General features: G+C 42.9%; 2 protein-coding genes across 2 annotated transcripts; one reads left to right on the top strand and one right to left on the bottom strand.

Annotated features, from left to right (window-relative positions):
• Positions 1 to 2,346: 2,346 nt before the first annotated feature.
• zic5 (zic family member 5 (odd-paired homolog, Drosophila)) lies at positions 2,347 to 5,652 on the bottom strand (the record flags this gene model as incomplete). Its single annotated transcript, XM_083638037.1, has 2 exons — positions 2,347 to 2,789; positions 4,605 to 5,652. 2 exons carry the CDS (start codon positions 5,650 to 5,652, stop codon positions 2,347 to 2,349), a joined length of 1,491 nt encoding a protein of 496 aa, XP_083494163.1.
• A 5,698-nt stretch (positions 5,653 to 11,350) lies between these two features.
• On the top strand, positions 11,351 to 14,253 carry zic2a (zic family member 2 (odd-paired homolog, Drosophila), a; the record flags this gene model as incomplete). The annotated part of the gene is made up of 3 exons (XM_083638719.1): positions 11,351 to 12,323; positions 13,546 to 13,709; positions 14,056 to 14,253. The coding sequence occupies 3 exons, from the start codon at positions 11,351 to 11,353 to the stop codon at positions 14,251 to 14,253; spliced, it is 1,335 nt and encodes a 444-aa protein (XP_083494845.1).
• Positions 14,254 to 17,544: the final 3,291 nt, after the last annotated feature.

The following is a 17,544-nucleotide window of genomic DNA, read 5'->3' as shown; positions in this document are numbered from 1 at the left end:
TGCATGTCCGATTGTGCTCCAAGTTGACCCGATAGGTGTGTCTCAATTGATCCAGCATTGATTTTGAACATAATTTTCACGTGTTTTTATGGAACAATAACAATTTGAGCCTCGTGTATGAAGACCACCCCCACCCCCCTCCTCCTTATCCATAACAGGCAAATGCATGAGCGGCTGTGCATCATTTACCTGTCAACAATGTGTTTGTGGCAACATATCAGACGATTTCGGCAGAAGGTGCATCCTGCGCTTTGATTACAGTTCATTTAGTGGCAGTTAGTGTTTTTCAAGCAGACATATTCAAATGAGAGCGTCTCACTACCCAATTGCCATAGAAATCCTAACGCACCATGAAGACTGTCAGAGCGGCCAGCCTTCCGCTCAGAAGCAGCAGCCTTTGAAGTGGTGCAGGACTCACGTTGGTCAATTTTAATTCTATAGACTGGACAGGCAACTCTTTGAAAGTGAGATTGTGCGTTTTAATGGAGGAAATAAGAGGGGGGACTTGTTTTATACACTCTATACAAGGTCTTGCTTATTGTCACATATCTTTTATCTTTTATTTTTCCCATGAATGATTCATGCCTCGGCTGCTTTGTGCTGCCGCGCCTTTCAGAGGTAGCGCCATCAGGGGGCTAGAAGTTTCCCTATTAGCCCAGTGATTGGTTTATATAGCCTCCTCTTTGGCCCGTTGGGCCTATTGGAGAGATAACAGTGCATTTTATAGAAATGTGAAGATATTAATTTAAGAAGGGTATTCTAACATTTCTCGTCCCTTCGTAGACATTCTGGAAGTTTTGTTGACTCTTATTTACTTTTCACATACTGCATGGTCTATTACAATTGAAATAATTGTTTAACAATGAAAGTAGGCCTATACAAATTACAATATTACACAAAAGTAACAATCGTACACTGTAGAGCTGTAGAGCTGGATTTCTGACTGTAATTATCTTATATCCAAAACTCTAAATAATCAAATCCATTCATAAAAGATAATCATTTGACGGAATGACACTTGTTAATTATTTACTTTGTATGTCCTGTTGTGTTTATTTTTTTTACATGATTTTATATTGTAAATTTGATTTTGAACATCAAGGGTCTGCACAATCGCATAGCTGATTCATATCTTTTTTATCCATCATATCCAACGTGCACCTCAAAGAGAAAGACAGATCACTACAAAAGGACATGCGAGAAAGGGACTTTTCACATTACACAGCCTATTCAAGTAAAAATTATTTTTTTCTTTTACAGAACACAATAAAAATAAACATCAGTACTACATATCACCAAAACTGATATTATTATTCTTTGGTGTCTCTGTAATCCCAGTACAACATTGATATCAGCAAATAAATTACAATGTACAAAACAACATTTTCGTAATTAAAACTACAACATTCACAAGCATCAATACAATTACATATATACAAATCCTTCAGGGACAAAGCCTGTCAGTGTACACATTTAGGGTCTCAAGGGACTTATTCGTACTCTTTAACGAGCATAACACTGATGTATTTTTGCATAAAATATAGTCTTAAATAGTTCTTAAATATTACAAAATTCCATCCAAACAAACGTATCGTATAAATCTCCAAAGTTAAATGAGAACCCTTAAGACACTCAAATGTTTGCCTTTTCCACATTCCACATTTTCCATTTTCCTTCCTGGTTGAGCAAAGTTTGTACCACATCTTAGAGGAATCATGGAATAAACAAACCTCACCAGATTTGCTGCCACTTGTGAGTTTTACAAGCAATACCATTTGTTTCCATTACAATGTCTGGAATTTGACAGTGATTGATACTAGCCCAGTTATTAAACTGCAAGGGGATGACGGGAGGTCATATGAGCGATGTCATTTTAGCACATCTCACCAGTTGAGTCTTAAGTCATGCTGTTAGCTAAACCCTGCATGCTCTTTTAAAAATTATTATTCTCCATTATGAAAGGTTCTGTTCAGATCATGGTACCCATTAAAATAATGTTTTGGTCCTCTCAAATAAGAAAGCTTTCCTATCACAAGGAGTACATCTCCTTTCATGTCAGTGTTGAAATCCATTACTCTCATTTCAGTATAGTTTTTGAGTTGACAAAGTTGTGATACATGCGTTTCAAAGGAGCAGGGTGCATGGCAAAGGCAGCTGTTCCTTGTGTAATCAGGCCTACATCCACAATAATAAAGTTATGACATGGTTAGCTCAACCGTGTATTACATAGAGTCAAAAAATCACTGCTATAGGGCTATGCACTCGACCAGTTTCCAACTGGGCCTACACAGTTAGAACAGAACTGGGTGAGCATTTTGGAGAGTCCAGGTGGTTGTAAACATGGCATCAGAGCATTGTTCTTGGGTCTGAATTTCTGAAAGAGTCCTCATCGTCCGAATCTGACGTTGGCACATCGCTGGAGGGGGTATGGAGGTGGTTAGGCCCTCCGCTGCCCTGGCACACGTACCACTCGTTGAGGTTGGTCACCTGAGGCGAGAGGTTTGCCGAGCGGTTCCTGTGCGGCTCCGAGCCGGGCGAGAGGGGGTCTCCGAGAGGGTTTGTGGAGGAGATGTAGGTGGCGGTGGTGGAGGATGGGGGCGGTGGAGACTTGCAGTGTACTTTCATGTGCTTTCGCAGGGAGCTGGGGTGTGTATAGGACTTGTCACAGCCACGGACCTTGCAGTAGTAAGGCTTGTCGCTGGTGTGGACGTGAGAGTGCTTCTTCCTGTCGCTGCTGTTGGCGAATTTCCGGTCACAGCCATCAAACTCGCACTTGAAAGGCTTCTCCCCTTGAAGGAAATGGGAAACAGATACATTCAGTGCAGCCTGACATAGTGTCGAAGGCCAGAAACACTGTCTGAGCCATGGGAGAGTCTCATTTAGGTGAGACCGGGGTGGGTTGTCTCATGGGTTGGTTGTCACATTGTGTATAACGTATAAGAATGAAAGTGATACCCATTTCAACCCAATACCTTAAGCTCCCCTGTAATATAGGATGACTATTGTAAGATGTGCTGATGATGAGCAATTCACGCTGCAAGAGTAAAAAGTGTAACAAGACAACCAACCCCGGTCTCCCCTACCCTAAACACATCAGTACAGACTGCATTAGAATGGAAATTGTGATTGGGTCAAGCAGCCCTCTTATATGCCTCCTATTGGCTTCTCTCAAAAATAGCCCATGCAGCAACTTATTTGAACTAACTAACTGCTTCTCCGCATACCATGTTAAATACTTCATGAAGAAGGCCAATTACTCCATAAATGCTGGGTGTAGCAGCCCACCTCTCCACTGGGGCTTCCTTTTTTCACCAAAGCTCGTTGACTAAACATAAGTGCATGAGCCCACATGTACAAAGCCTGTTCCTGTGTGAACACGTGTAACATGCAATGGTAACATGTCATTAGGCCTGTTGGCTGTTGGGGAAAGGCGCACCCAGGACCACAAGGAGCCGTTTATGTATACCAATAACTTCTCACACACACACACACACACACACACACACACACACGCACGCACGCACACACACACACACACACACACACACACCCACGCACACACAGACACACACACACACACACACACACACACACACACACACACACACACATGCAAAACATGATGCACATTTTATAACAAAACTTGTGGACAGCCTATAGTTTACTTTTGCAAGACAAATAAACAGTGAAGTAGCCTACAACAGTTAGAATTCACAGTAGGCCACATAATTAACTGACTGCTGTGGACATTGGAAGGTTACATTTGTGAAATATATTTCTTTCCCATGGGGATTCTCCATCATTCAGTAAAGTGGAGGCCTCTGATACTGGAGGCATGAAATGATTATGAAGCTCTTTCCTGATCTAAACACAATACCAGGTGACATAACCACAACATTTTAGCGCAGTTTATATATTTAGAGCAGTTGGAAGTTAGTCTGTGAGCCTTTATATTCACTATGCGACTCTGGCCAATGTTTAATCACGTTGCAACTGAGCTGCTCTGACGCCATTGTTGTGGATGGACAATATTTTTCCTAAGGACAACAGCAGAACACAGCAGTCATTGTGGTTAAACCAACACTATCCAATCAGTTTCTCATCTATTTGGTCACAGTCTTCCAGTAATTTAATTTAGAAACTGTTGTGTTCAGATTTAAAAAAAACATGCACTTCACCATAAATAAACATTTTTTACGTAAACGTCATACGCCTGCAGGGATAACTACATTTGCGCGTGTTATAGCGCCTTCTTGCATGTAGGCGACGTGAGCACGTTTTACAAATCATAACGCCATAAGCCCCTCACGCCTACCGCAGACGTCTACGCGAGTAAAAAAAAGTTTATGTTTCAGAAAGGAAATGAAACACGTTTACTCACCGAATGCGTCATTCAATAAAACTTACTTGCTCGCTAGCGCGCGCAATTACGCACGGCCACGCACTATCCATCGGTTTATAGGATGTCAATAGTAAACCGAGAATAACCGACTCTGGTAGATAAAAAAATGCTCTCGAGTCGAGCGATAAGTTTCAGATAGCGGTCTCTGGGTGTTTCGTGCTATTCATGCAGGTTTTTACACGCATAAATCGATTTTACTGACCTGTGTGAGTCCTCTTGTGAATCTTTAAATTCTCCGATCGAGCGAAGACTTTTCCACAGCCCGGGAAAGGACACGGGAAGGGCTTTTCTCCTGTATGAACTCGGATGTGGTTGATCAGTTTGTACTTTGCCTTGAACGCCTTTCCCTCCCGCGGACATTCCTCCCAAAAGCATACGTGCGAGCTCTGCTCCGGTCCGCCGACATGCTCCACGGTGACGTGGTTGACCAACTCGTGCATGGTGCTGTAAGTTTTCGAGCAGGGCTTTTTGGAAGTTTGATCCTGGTCAATCCATTTGCAGATTAGCTCTTGCTTGATGGGCTGCCGCATGTATCTTAAAAACGCCCCCGCCGCCCCGTGAGGAGCTGAAGCGATGTTCACATTAAGGTTCATGGAGTTGTAGCTGTGGTGGAGGGAAGAGGGTCCATAATGCTCTGGCCTGTGCCCGAAGTGCTCCGGCCGGCCGTAGATGTCCCCCGGTATACCCAGGCGCATCTGCCCGTTGAGGGCATGGTGGTGGTGGGCACCTGGGGACGCCTGGTCGTGGAGTCCAGTGAAAAGTGGATGGGCCCCACTTTCCGTGTGCCCATAAGCACCTGTTGGGGAGATGAACATGCCATGGTGATGAGGGGAGGAGGCGGAACTATGCTGGTCGCCAAGTGCATGCATAGCAGAGGCTGAGAGTTCTCTCCTGAGGATGAAGTCCCTGCTGCTTGAGTAGCCTGAGTGGGGGTGAGCCACGGGGAAACCAACTGTGGTCTGAGCAGAAGTGAAAGATGCCGCGGTCTGGGCTTCGGGATGGCACTGAATGTGCTGAGATGGGCTAAGTTTGAGAGCATTTGTCTGTGCCATGTGCTCTGGTCCAAATGGAGTGAGTGCCACTCCGGGGTCGTTGCCCAGCTCCCCAGGGTGGAGGTGGGCATGGTGGGAGAGAGGGTGATGCCCCCCTAGCCCCGGGAAGCCTGTCATATTCTGATGAGGAAGGGGTTGAGTCGCTGCCAAATCCGCTAATCTTATCGCCGGATTCCTCTTGCTTAAAGGGGGTTCCATGACTACACTGTCAAGTCCATCCACACTCACCGCTATTGTTTTTGCCCACACCACGCTATCTAAAACATTAGGAATATGTATATAATGTGTCTATAAGTTCTTTTGTCCTGCTTCTAACTCTGCTTGCTCCTTTTCCCACTCTGTCCTCAAGCGATTGGCAGAACATACAACAGTTGGAGGACACAGTGGGGAATACAGTTTAGAAATGGCACTGCGGGTATTGGACGGATTTCGGTGACTGGCAGTTAAGAGAACGAAGCGATTGGCTGTCGTTCAGCGCAGGGTCTCAGCAGGGTTCCGCCCCCTCACTCTCTTTATCGCTGTTGACTCCAAAAAGTTGTACTCACAAAGTTACCAGCAAATCTGTTCGTGCGGCTCACTTACTAGTGCTGGTGCATGTGGATGACCGAAATGTCAGTCTATGTGTTATGTTATGGAACTGCTCGCTGGTTATTTATTTATTTTTCTCTAATGTCTATAGGCTACTATTATTTGGTGTCGCAATAAAAAAAAAATGCATTTACTGTTTACAAGACTTAACGTCTTGTCAGGGGAAAACATATATAAAACAGGAACATATGGGCACATTTGTGGAACTGACAATGAATTGTTAAACTATAATCATTTTCCCTCCATTGGAAAACATTATTTTCTAAGACAATTCCGTTGTCAGTAATAGTTTTATGTAGGCTTTGGTTTTGTTGGTTTTGTTTTGTTCATTTTAGTATTTTCTCCTGTACAGCACTTATTCTTCATTATAAGGATAACATAATCTACTGTATATGCACGAAGGAAAGAATCTGCTGCACTTTAATGATAAGAAGTTCAGTTTAACAGAGTTTTGGGTAGGCTATATGTCATCCAAACCATAATGTTGTAGCCTATAGCTAAACTAATTTGCCTTAAAATTGTATTGCTCACATCATGAGACCAATAAAACACATTAAAACCATTTCAGTCTTGGTGCCAATAAAAAAAAACTAAAGTACACATTTGCCTATTACACGGATGTTTACACTATATCTAACAACAACAGTGGCACAGCCAAATCATTTTTCTAATATTCACTCACTGAAAACCTATATGTCAGAATGAGACTCAGTGATATTTTTTTAATACTCGCCAGGTTATCAATCATATAAACTTATTGGCATGTTAATTTTTATGAGCAGTTATGAGTAAAGTGGGAAGAAACTTGTTAAACTGTATACAAGTTCACTTTATGTGAGGGATCACGCCCCTTGAATGGTCCCTGTTCTCAGCAGGACGTGTATCTGTCATCGATTTAATATGTCTTAATTCAAAGACACATTTTGAATCGATTTGTGATAGCTGGTCTGAAATAACAAATCGATGTGCAAACTTAACTTTGACCAAAAAATTAAAATAAAAACAGGATTTTTCCTTATTTTTTTTATTTTTTTATCAACTTTTGTTCTTCAAAAGCTTCCATCATTGAACACTTAAATCAAACTAAGCATGTTTTACATTTGATTTTCATCAGTAGGAAGGATTTACACCATGTTATGGGCGTATTGCATGGATTGTTGTGTTGAAAATGTTAATTTATTAACCCATAAATCACAGAATAGCAGGGTACATTGTTTATGATTTGTTTAGGGGCCACTACTGCATCACATTAAGCTAAACACCAAATAAAAAGGATCATAGCATTGCCAACAATGCAAATTAATAGCAGGGCATATAATTACAATATATTCGGATTACTATCCCAGTCACTGCAACTTGTAAGATAAATGTTACTTGCGATTTTTGCAAATATTAGATGGCAAATTGTAGTTTTTGGTGATGTTGATTTTTTTAAATCTAATTATTCATATTGAAATTAAATAGGATGTTGAAATACATTGTGAATAACATAAAACGCACTTTATTAACTAATTCTCTAAAATTAAGGGGGAAACACCAACTCTAGAACAAACTTTCAAACTTCAAGGAATGGGTTAATTTCCCTTGACTTATAGCTTTCAAATTCCCCAAAGCTGTCAATGCCTCAGAGGAAAGGGGGACGTCTTAAACGTTTTTGTTCTTTCTTTTAAAACAAAGACGCATTGTCATAAGGGTTATTTTACCAAAAGGAGTCAAGGGGGCAACATATGCGGTCTTAATGGGTCATAGGTCAAACATCCATGAAACACAAGGTCACGGAAACCCACACAAGCAACCTTCCAATGCGTCAACATATTGATATTGTCAAATAGATACAGATGAAATACGCCCTGGTTGTATTATAACACAGGCAGCCCGTTATGGGATGTGCTGACTTTATTTATTTTGCGTGAACCACAATGACTATACGTGTTTCTCTAAAATAATCAGATGACATCCCAGATACTATTTAATGTGTTGTAGCCTATTCTTTTGCATGTTCGCGGGCCATATCTCACCATGTATCCCTGCTCCTAAAACCTGTTGAAATATAGCTACTGGTCTTTGGGGGATTTTTCAATATGCAAGACCCCTTTCTTATCGAAGCAGAAGGGAAACCCGCAGACATGCGCCTCTGGCCGAGATTAGTTTCTTTCTTTTGAATTTTCCCTCTCTTCTTCCATCGGGAAGGTTTTTGTGGTTTTCCAGAGAAATAAAGAACTTCTTAGAGGTCGGCAGACGTGACTTTGAACTTGGATCAGCTCCTGCGTTTCCTGTGGCGCGGGTTGAAATAGACTTGGAAGAATAGCGCGCACAACGCTCGCAGGCTGCCCCACTTTGAGCTAAGAGACACACAATTTCCAAAGTTTTATAATGTTCACCTCGCCTTCCCCATTAGGCTATTTGTCGCATCGGAGAGGCGAGAGAGACAAGAGACAGTTTGTTGTGTGTTGGAACGGGAGCACTTGTGGGACTTTAATTTGATGAAAGTGTAAGTAAACTTCCTTTCACTTAAAGCAACTTTGAATGAGCAGCTGTCGTATTCTTCAGTTTAAACGGCGATTCAGCGTGTGTGTGTGTGTGTGTGTGTGTGTGTGTGTGTGTGTGTGTGTGTGTGTGTGTGTGTGTGTGTGTGTGTGTGTGTGTGTGTGTGCGTGCGTGCGTGCGTGCGTGCGTGTGTGTGTGCCTTGGATGGAAAGCTGCATGAACCAAAAACTTGAAATATTGACTTCCCTCTTTCACTTCTGGCTGTGTCTGTAATATATGGGAACCACAGAGGAAGCCCCATATAGAAATTGAGAAGGCTAGCAGTGCCAAATAGTGGTTGTGTGGCTTAGGGCAGTGGTTCTCAAATGTTTTCACATGAGGGACCCCTAAACTGACAAAAATTAGACCACGGACCCCCATTTGATAGGATTTTGTCCAAATCTAAAAGCATTTTGATGCTTTTAGATGTTTTATTACAGAAAGTGTATAAAACCCATGACCAAAATAGTCATTGTGTTACTTATGAATGGAATTATAGCGAAAATAAATTACCCCCCTTTTGGCTGGGGACCCCCTGGAACCCCCTCAAGGACCCCTGGGGGTCCCCGGACCCCCATTTGAGAACCACTGGCTTAGGGGACTCACTTGTGGTATAAGGGGTTTTAAAGAACCATCTTCACGGGATGCTATAGCACCATTTCAAAACTAGGCAAATCACTCACACACACACACACACGCACACACACACACACACACACACACACACACACACACACACACACACACACACACACACACACACACACACACACAGTGTGTGTGTGGAAAGTCAGCACTGTGAGTTCAAGAAAGGTTTAACCTGCAGGTCACCAATGGTTAACTTGGCTCCAAGGGCAGATGGCTAGACCAGTTCACCACCATAGCATGTAACTTAATTGGTGTGGTGGATTTGAGAACCACTGAAGCAGCATAACAAATTCAAGCAGCAGAACCAAGAACACATGGAACCATTAAAGAACCAAAATGAGCCACTATAGATCGAGACCACTAAAGTAGGCTACCACTAAAAGTCACAGTTGTGGTTCTGTAACCATTGGGTAAACCAATGGACCACTGAAAAACCACTATGTGGAACCACAGATGGTTTTTCAGCTGTGGAGAATGTTGTAGTTCAAGATTTTGATCAAATTTTCATGATTCTTACAAGCTATATGTCATCATTCTACCACAAAGAGCCATTGGAGTATCATCCTTCTTGGGGAGGAGGAGGAGGGGGAGCCAGTTGAAGTAATATTTCTCAGATGTCAGATGTATATTTTGCTTTACAAATGATGTTTTCTTTTTAGAGGAATATTTATTTTGCTTGGAAAAGGCTGTAATATAGTTACTCAAAGTGTAAAAATCCTACTTTCATACCATGCTCAATGCAAGATATCCTGCCATAGCAACGTAGCTGTTTGCTACTTATATAAATTTCCAGTTGGGTTTGGGATGTCCATTAATTAATTTATTATGCTACTCAAGGATGTGATGTTGACAGAACCTATTTGCTTGGATGTTTTATTATTGTTATGATTTTATACTTGTCGTTATATCACAACTGTGGCATGTGCATGGTGTCATAGGTGACGTTCTGGGTAAATGTGACAAAAATATTGATGTATATTTAGATCTGCATAATGATGCATGTACATTTTTAAGCACAAATATTGATAAAATTTACAGAGCTGCTGCATTGTGCAAGTTATACAAACAACCAATAATCAATTCCCTAACCCACCAGACTGTAGGGCCTATAGTATGTAGTCCTAGTTTTTTCTTTTTCTTTTTTCTGTGACATTTGCCTTCCCAATCTATTGTTGTCGGCTCCGTTCAAATGTCGACAGTCGACACCCATCGTATTTGCATTGTTTATACATACCATAACTCATTACATGCGCGCGCACACAGACACACACACACACACACACACACACACACAAACGCACGCACGCACGCACGCACGCACGCACGCACACACACACACACACACACACACACACACACACACACACACACACACACACACACACACCTCTGCCTCTTATTTAATGACTTGTTACTTCTCTTCAGTGCAATAGGTTTTGATAACGACGTGCTGGCCGAGATTTTTCTCATCTCTCAGTGTCTTCTTTGCTTTCGCCCATATACCCCAAAAAATCTCTCCTAAAAAGTAGGCGGTAATTATTAGTGGAAAATGGCGTTGTGCTATTAAGTCGCCAAAGCGGTACCTGCTATTGGAGGGGCACCTGGGATTGATGAGGCGCAGTGGCCAATGAGACTGCAAGGAATGAATGAACGGGCTCCAGTTAAAGGGGGCGGAAGAGGAGGGAGAGTCAGTCCACGGAGAAACAGAGACCCTCCGCGAGAAACAGGCAGAGAAATAAACACATCTCCAGTCGGAACAACAACTTCTGAGATGCTCCAGCGACCCTCTCTCGCACGAAGGACACCTAGTAAGACCATTATTCAATTCTTCGAATGTATTTAAAAGCAAGCAGCTGTCACAGTTTCAAGAGGAAGGGGCACAAGGAAAATCTTCACTTCGTTATTGGGATTTTTTCACTAATAAGTTAACTACAAGTGAATCAGTCGCCGATACGCCAAGCTGTTTTTTTTTCTTCGTGAGCGGATCAGCGTTTGGCACGCCTGATATGGTGTTTCCAAGGTTGGAAGTTGAATCGTTGCGCACCAGCATTTGCATTTGAAAAATTTCCGTTCACTCTGTCGCTGTAGCTATAAATCCCGCACTGAATCGAACGAAAAAGCGTTCTCTGAAATAATGTTATTGGATGCTGGTCACCAGTTTCCCGGACTGGGAGTGGGCTCATTTGCCAGGCATCACTCAGCGAGCGAGATGCAGGAGAGAGACTTGAGTTTGGCACAAAATAGCTTTGTAGACTCCGCACACATGGGTGCGTTTAAGCTGAACCATGATCTTTCCCCGGGACAGAGCTCTGCCTTCAGCACCCAGGCGCCGGGCTACCCCGCTGCGGCTCTGGGGGCTCACGCCGCCCATGTCACCTCGTACGCCGGCTCTCCTTTCAACTCCACCCGGGACTTTCTCTTTCGCAGCCGTGGCTTCGGAGAGTCTTCTCCGGCGAGCAGCCAGCATACTATTTTTGGCCCCACGGCGGGATCCCTCCATCACTCCCACACAGACTCCCAAGGCCACATTCTGTTCCCCGGGATCCACGACCAGCATGGGTCCCACGGATCCCCGAACGTGCTGAACGGCCAAATGAGGCTTGGACTACCAGGAGAAGTTTTCGGACGCTCCGACCAGTACCACCAGGTCTCCAGCCCGAGGACCGACCCGTACTCGGCGGCGCAGCTCCACAACCAGTACGGCTCGATGAATATGAACATGGGGATGAACATGGCAGCCCATCACCACCCCGGTGCCTTTTTCCGCTACATGAGGCAGCAGTGCATCAAGCAGGAGCTCATCTGTAAATGGGTCGACCCCGAGCAGCTCAGTAACCCCAAGAAGTGCTGCAACAAAACTTTTAGCACCATGCACGAGTTGGTCACGCACGTCTCGGTGGAGCATGTCGGAGGACCCGAGCAGAGTAACCACGTCTGCTTCTGGGAGGAGTGCACCCGGGAGAGCAAACCATTCAAGGCGAAATACAAACTGGTCAACCACATTCGGGTACACACCGGGGAGAAACCCTTTCCGTGCCCGTTCCCCGGCTGCGGAAAGGTCTTTGCAAGGTCGGAAAACTTGAAGATACACAAGCGAACGCATACAGGTAATACCGCTTTTATGTGTTTTATTTGAATTGCAATACGCACATTTTGATGTTATTGTTATAAATGTTCACGAGTAGCCATAGCCTTGCATGTGCATTATTTTCCCGCTGAGTTAGAAATATAGCCATGTTATCACCACAAAAAACGGAATCGAATTATCTGTGTCTATTTTTAGTCCGCTAAAGTAGATATTTGCTCAGAGTCCCACAGTGGGTTTAGCACTAGGCTACATCCAGGAACAAAAACAAAAAGACCTTGAAGTAGCAGAATAATTTATTTCTCCGTATAGGGCCCTACCAGAAACATTTGACCAATTATCCGAATGTGAAACGTTTAAAAACGTGCAACTGTGTAACTGGGTGTGTCGATGTTTTCTGGTTTGTGGTCAACTAAAAAAAATGGGTCAAAGGCGACAGTCAGAGCGCATCGCGTGCAGCGTGCAGCGTGTAGTAGGCAAATCTCATCAATTGGTTTAATGTTTACGCGACACTGCGCTTTTACAATTCATGTCTCTCCCCCGTTTTTCTGCGTCGATTTTTATCACTTTATCCATCGATAAATTATCCAAATGTATTTGTTTTATCGATTTGTAATTTAATTGAAGATTGGGAGTTGTATCCTATGCCATAGGTTTAGCTGAGCACAACAACGCTGCAGTTTATGCACGAGGAATGCCTTTGTTTTCTTATGCGTTTCTTTGATATGAGCCAAGGTGCTAGACAGGGCCATTACCAGCCTTTCACATTTGGACTTATTTTCTTGGGGAATTCGTTGTGGTACGGTGCCATGGAATTGGTCAGGTGCTAATTAGATTTTTATTGTTTCCTAGCAAATGGTGCGCCTTCTGTAGGCCTACTGAGGGCGGCCTTGCTGCCCCCCCCCCCCCCCCCCCCCACACACACACACACACACAGCACCCCCAAAACACTATGCGCATTATTTAGGCTAAATAAGACGGCACAACCTCTTATTTACAGATAAGATCAGCTTTTAAATGTTTAATTTGGTGGGTTGGCGACATAATACGAGGTTTCTTCACAATGAGTGTTCCAATTAAAAAACCCATGTCACTGTAACACCCAAACACTCAACTTTGCACATTTGAAATTCACTCAACAATTGGCCTGCATAGGCTGCGGCTCCGTGACGTTGGGCCTTTCTGAATAACATATCTAACGTGTGGTTTGGTGTGGTTTGTGATTGTCTGTTGGTTTTGTGCAGGGGAGAAGCCATTCCAGTGTGAGTTTGAGGGCTGCGACAGACGCTTTGCAAACAGCAGCGACCGAAAGAAACACATGCATGTGCACACGTCGGACAAGCCTTATCTCTGCAAAATGTGTGACAAGTCTTACACACATCCCAGCTCTCTGCGCAAGCACATGAAGGTAAATACCGTGTGTGTGTGTGTGTGTGTGTGTGAGAGAGAGAGAGAGAGAGAGAGAGGGGGTCAGAGTGAGTGAATACTTGAGTGACCCCAGCATAGGCCTCTATATAAGATTATGATAGTGATATATTTCACTATAATAATCACACAATAATAATTTAGTGCTATAGTGTTTGATTATTAAGGTTATCACTATATCATAATCAAACACTATAGTATTTAAGGTTTTGATTGAGCTCTTATCCATCTTGTTAATCAAATTTACAGTCTCCTGTAAATAATATGTGAATTTTTTTTCAGGCATATATCTCCTTGCAGCTTACATTTGTGTTTATGTATTTTTCCAGGTTCATGAATCGTCCCCGCCGCCAGCATCAGACTCGTCCCCAGCAGCCAGCTCTGGTTATGAGTCGTCCACCCCTCCAGGCCTGGTGTCCCCCACCACCGAGACTCAGAGCAACAACACCCTGTCCCCAGCCTCCGCCCCGCACAACCCCACCAGCCACACTGGCCTATCCTCCAATTTCAGTGAATGGTATGTTTAGGACTCTACTGAAATGAACCAACACACACTCATTTCACAGCACTGGACCATCCAACACAGGAGATCGGGACACATGTGCACAAGAGGCACAGACTTTTTTTAAGCATTTGAATTCACCAGGGAAGATGACAATTACCAACAGAGGAAAATATGTATTATAGTCGAGGTGTATTCCATATTGTAAATAATTACTAAATGCCCTCTTTCCCATTGGTTGTGATAGAGTTTGTCAGTCTTTGGTGTATAGATGTTCCTTCAATGGTAGCTATTTCTCTAACTGGACTTTTAGTGCACATACTACAATGAAATTGTACTATAATGTTGAATATTGTGATCCTAAGGCAAGTTGATTGTACTATACTAAACATCTATAAACTGGAAAGAGTGCCAAAGTTAACATTTAACTCAAACAGACCACAATATTTTGCTTGTGAATGTATATTTTAGTTTGCTGGGCTTAACTTGTGATGTTTTGTGCTTTGCAAGTTTGAATTGTGAAATACTATCTGGAAGATTGTGAGGAAAATAAACGTTGTGCCGTTGGATTTTCTGTAACTACACCCTTCCTTTTGTAAATATCAACTGCCATATTTATCCATTTGTAATTAAATTATGGTATTTACTTGCTACAGATGAAACAATATTTATAAAGAATGTTTCTTTACTATAAATATGTACAATTACAAGCTAAACATGGGCAGTTGTTTTGTTATGTGTTTTTGTTCAAAGTTTTAAGAGGTGTTTTCTTCCTTATTGTGATAAGAATTTTACTGCATACAAATATAATAAAAGGTGTTGCAAGTGCTAAATGTTTCCCTTTGTTTTCCCATAATTATGTTGGTTGTGTTTGCAGTTTATCATAGGTTTTTAGGCTTTTTTTTTGCATTGGTCATGCATTAGGCTTAGTTAGAAACCATGGCATGTTAAAGTTTATTTGGTCTCAGGCATTTTAACTTCACCAACATTAGTTTTTTTACATGTTCCAAATTATTGTCTTCAAATGAAATTATTGTGTTTTACCCGAAGCTTTGCAAAGCATTCTCAGGTCCTAGTGTGGCTAAATTAATAATAAAAAAAAAAAGTTTGTGGAATTTAGTGTGGACTATCGTAGTGGCTATTATAAAGTAGCAGTAAGCTGTTTTAAGGCCTGAGAAGGACTTCAGTTTTGAATGAATTAAAAACAAGTATAGCCTAAGTTGGAATAACAACAATAACAAGCATTGTTATATTGCCTTCTCGTGGCCTGTTCACTGCTGCACGCCATGCATGCCTTTCTGCTGATGGGTGACACAATAAATAGGCTACCATTTTTCATATAGCTTATTATGAAAGTCTTTACTCTCCTACTTCATTTGGAAACAGCCCCTCCCCCACCATGGTCACTTCACAGCAGAAACAGCTCCTCCCCCACCACGGTCAATTCACAGCAGAAACAGCCGTGAACTTGAACTTGACTCGGCTTGGTCCTGCGAGGCGAGCGTTCCTTCCCATGCCCATTATGCGTATAGCGTTCCTTCCCATGCCCATTATGCGTATAGACAATTGTTTTTAGAAATGCTCAGAGCTTTATTCCCTCAATTTGACGTATGATTTGAAACGAGGGAATGATTGATAAGCGGCCCTCCATTGCTCATTTGTACAATTGTGGGAACTTTGAAGATTCAATGCCTTACAGTCCGACAGAAACCTATAGGGGAATTTGGTGAATTTAAACCAGTTTATTGTTTTGTGAGTCACTGCTGTGTTAATACTGTCTGTTTGGCTGTTTACCGGCGGTTTTTCTATATGTTTTCCCCCTGGAGCACTAGGCTATAGCTACTGGAGTGCCGAGTTTATCCGGAGTATCCGCTGACCGCTGCAGGCATGCTGGCTGTAGCAGTGGCACTTGTCTGTCTGACGGAGCTGCTAAAGTTGCCATGACCAACGACGGCTATTATTATTATTCAACCAGCATTGGCCCAGGGCAGTGATGTAGGCTAGTAGCTAAATACAAAGGTGAGTAAACTATGACCTCCAGCCAGGCGATGATCGCCAGCACCAGGCAACAACAACAACCACTAATATTTACAGAAAATCTATTAAGCTAAAAATACAATTAGGCCTATGCGTTTTTCATCAAAATAATATAATTCATATCCTCGTTTGACATGATAACAATAGGTGGTGTGGTCTATATGGTGTAGTATGCTGATGTCCTGGCTTTACCTCATGGATTTCAACATCAATAAGAGGAGGTGCGTAAAAGGTGCGTAAACTGAGTTGAGGTGCTTCAATCGCTACATCCCTCCATCAGGTCTATATATGAGCAAACAAATATGGAACTATCATCATATTATCATTACTATCATCTTACTTCATATATGAAATCAGCTCCTAATGGCCCCATGCTTCGCGGGCAGGCTGGTGCGGTGACCTCTCAGGCGGAGGGAGGTGTGACCTGTGGGGAGTGGGAAAGGTTAGCCCCACGCGGCGCGTCGATGCCGGTCCCTCGGCACACATGCTGTTCTGATATTGATCCATCCGCGGATAAGGAAGCGCTACGGCATGTAGATGTAGGCTGTTTTGCGAGGAGAACAATAGCCTATATGCCAGGCGGGCCTATAGGCTACTGTTCTACCGTCAGTAGGCCTATAACCTGTCTCGCCGGGCCTGTGATGACGGAGCGAGAAGTCTTGGGACTCAGGCCAAAGTCGGTGCAGAGGCAGTTCGGGGTGAACGTGTTTGAGGTCATGTGATAAAATATCCTACTGTATACTTAATCACCATCACGTGAGGTGCAGGTGCTGCAACTGGTTTGTGGCATTTGAGAAGTTAAAAGAAAGAAAGAAAAAAGAGATAAGTTAAAAGAAAGGGGGTGGTGGCGGGGGGGGGGGGGTCACAAATGTTATTGCGATTTTTAGAACGGATGTAGAGGAGGAGCAAGCCCTATCAACGCCCTCTGCATTTTCGGATTTTAGGCTGAGCCATTTTTCGATATAAAATCATAATACTAGCCTGCACCGAATAGAACATAATCTTCCTGATACTGAGTTCATTGCATTTGCTTTTGCACAAGCCTCAATTGTCTCAAAGCTTCTAAATCTTTCTCTAACGCATTTCCTTTGTGATGGTAGGATAGGCTAGGGAAATCAATCAAGCACCTGTTTCACTTTCACTTGGAATCACATAGGCCCATAGCCTACACTTTATGAAAGGTGGGCTAATATTTTGTCTACAAGTAGCTATAGGCTATCAAATTAGGCGGAGTCGGGGCATTTTATGGGGATGGCACATTTGTTTGCCCTGGCCTACA

The sequence above is a fragment of the Poromitra crassiceps genome (genome assembly GCF_964638095.1).
Source record: "Poromitra crassiceps genome assembly, chromosome: 6".
NCBI classification, from domain to species: Eukaryota; Metazoa; Chordata; class Actinopteri; order Beryciformes; family Melamphaidae; genus Poromitra; species Poromitra crassiceps.
Note: the sequence above shows the minus strand (reverse complement) of the source record. Positions and strands in the feature narration are given on the sequence as shown.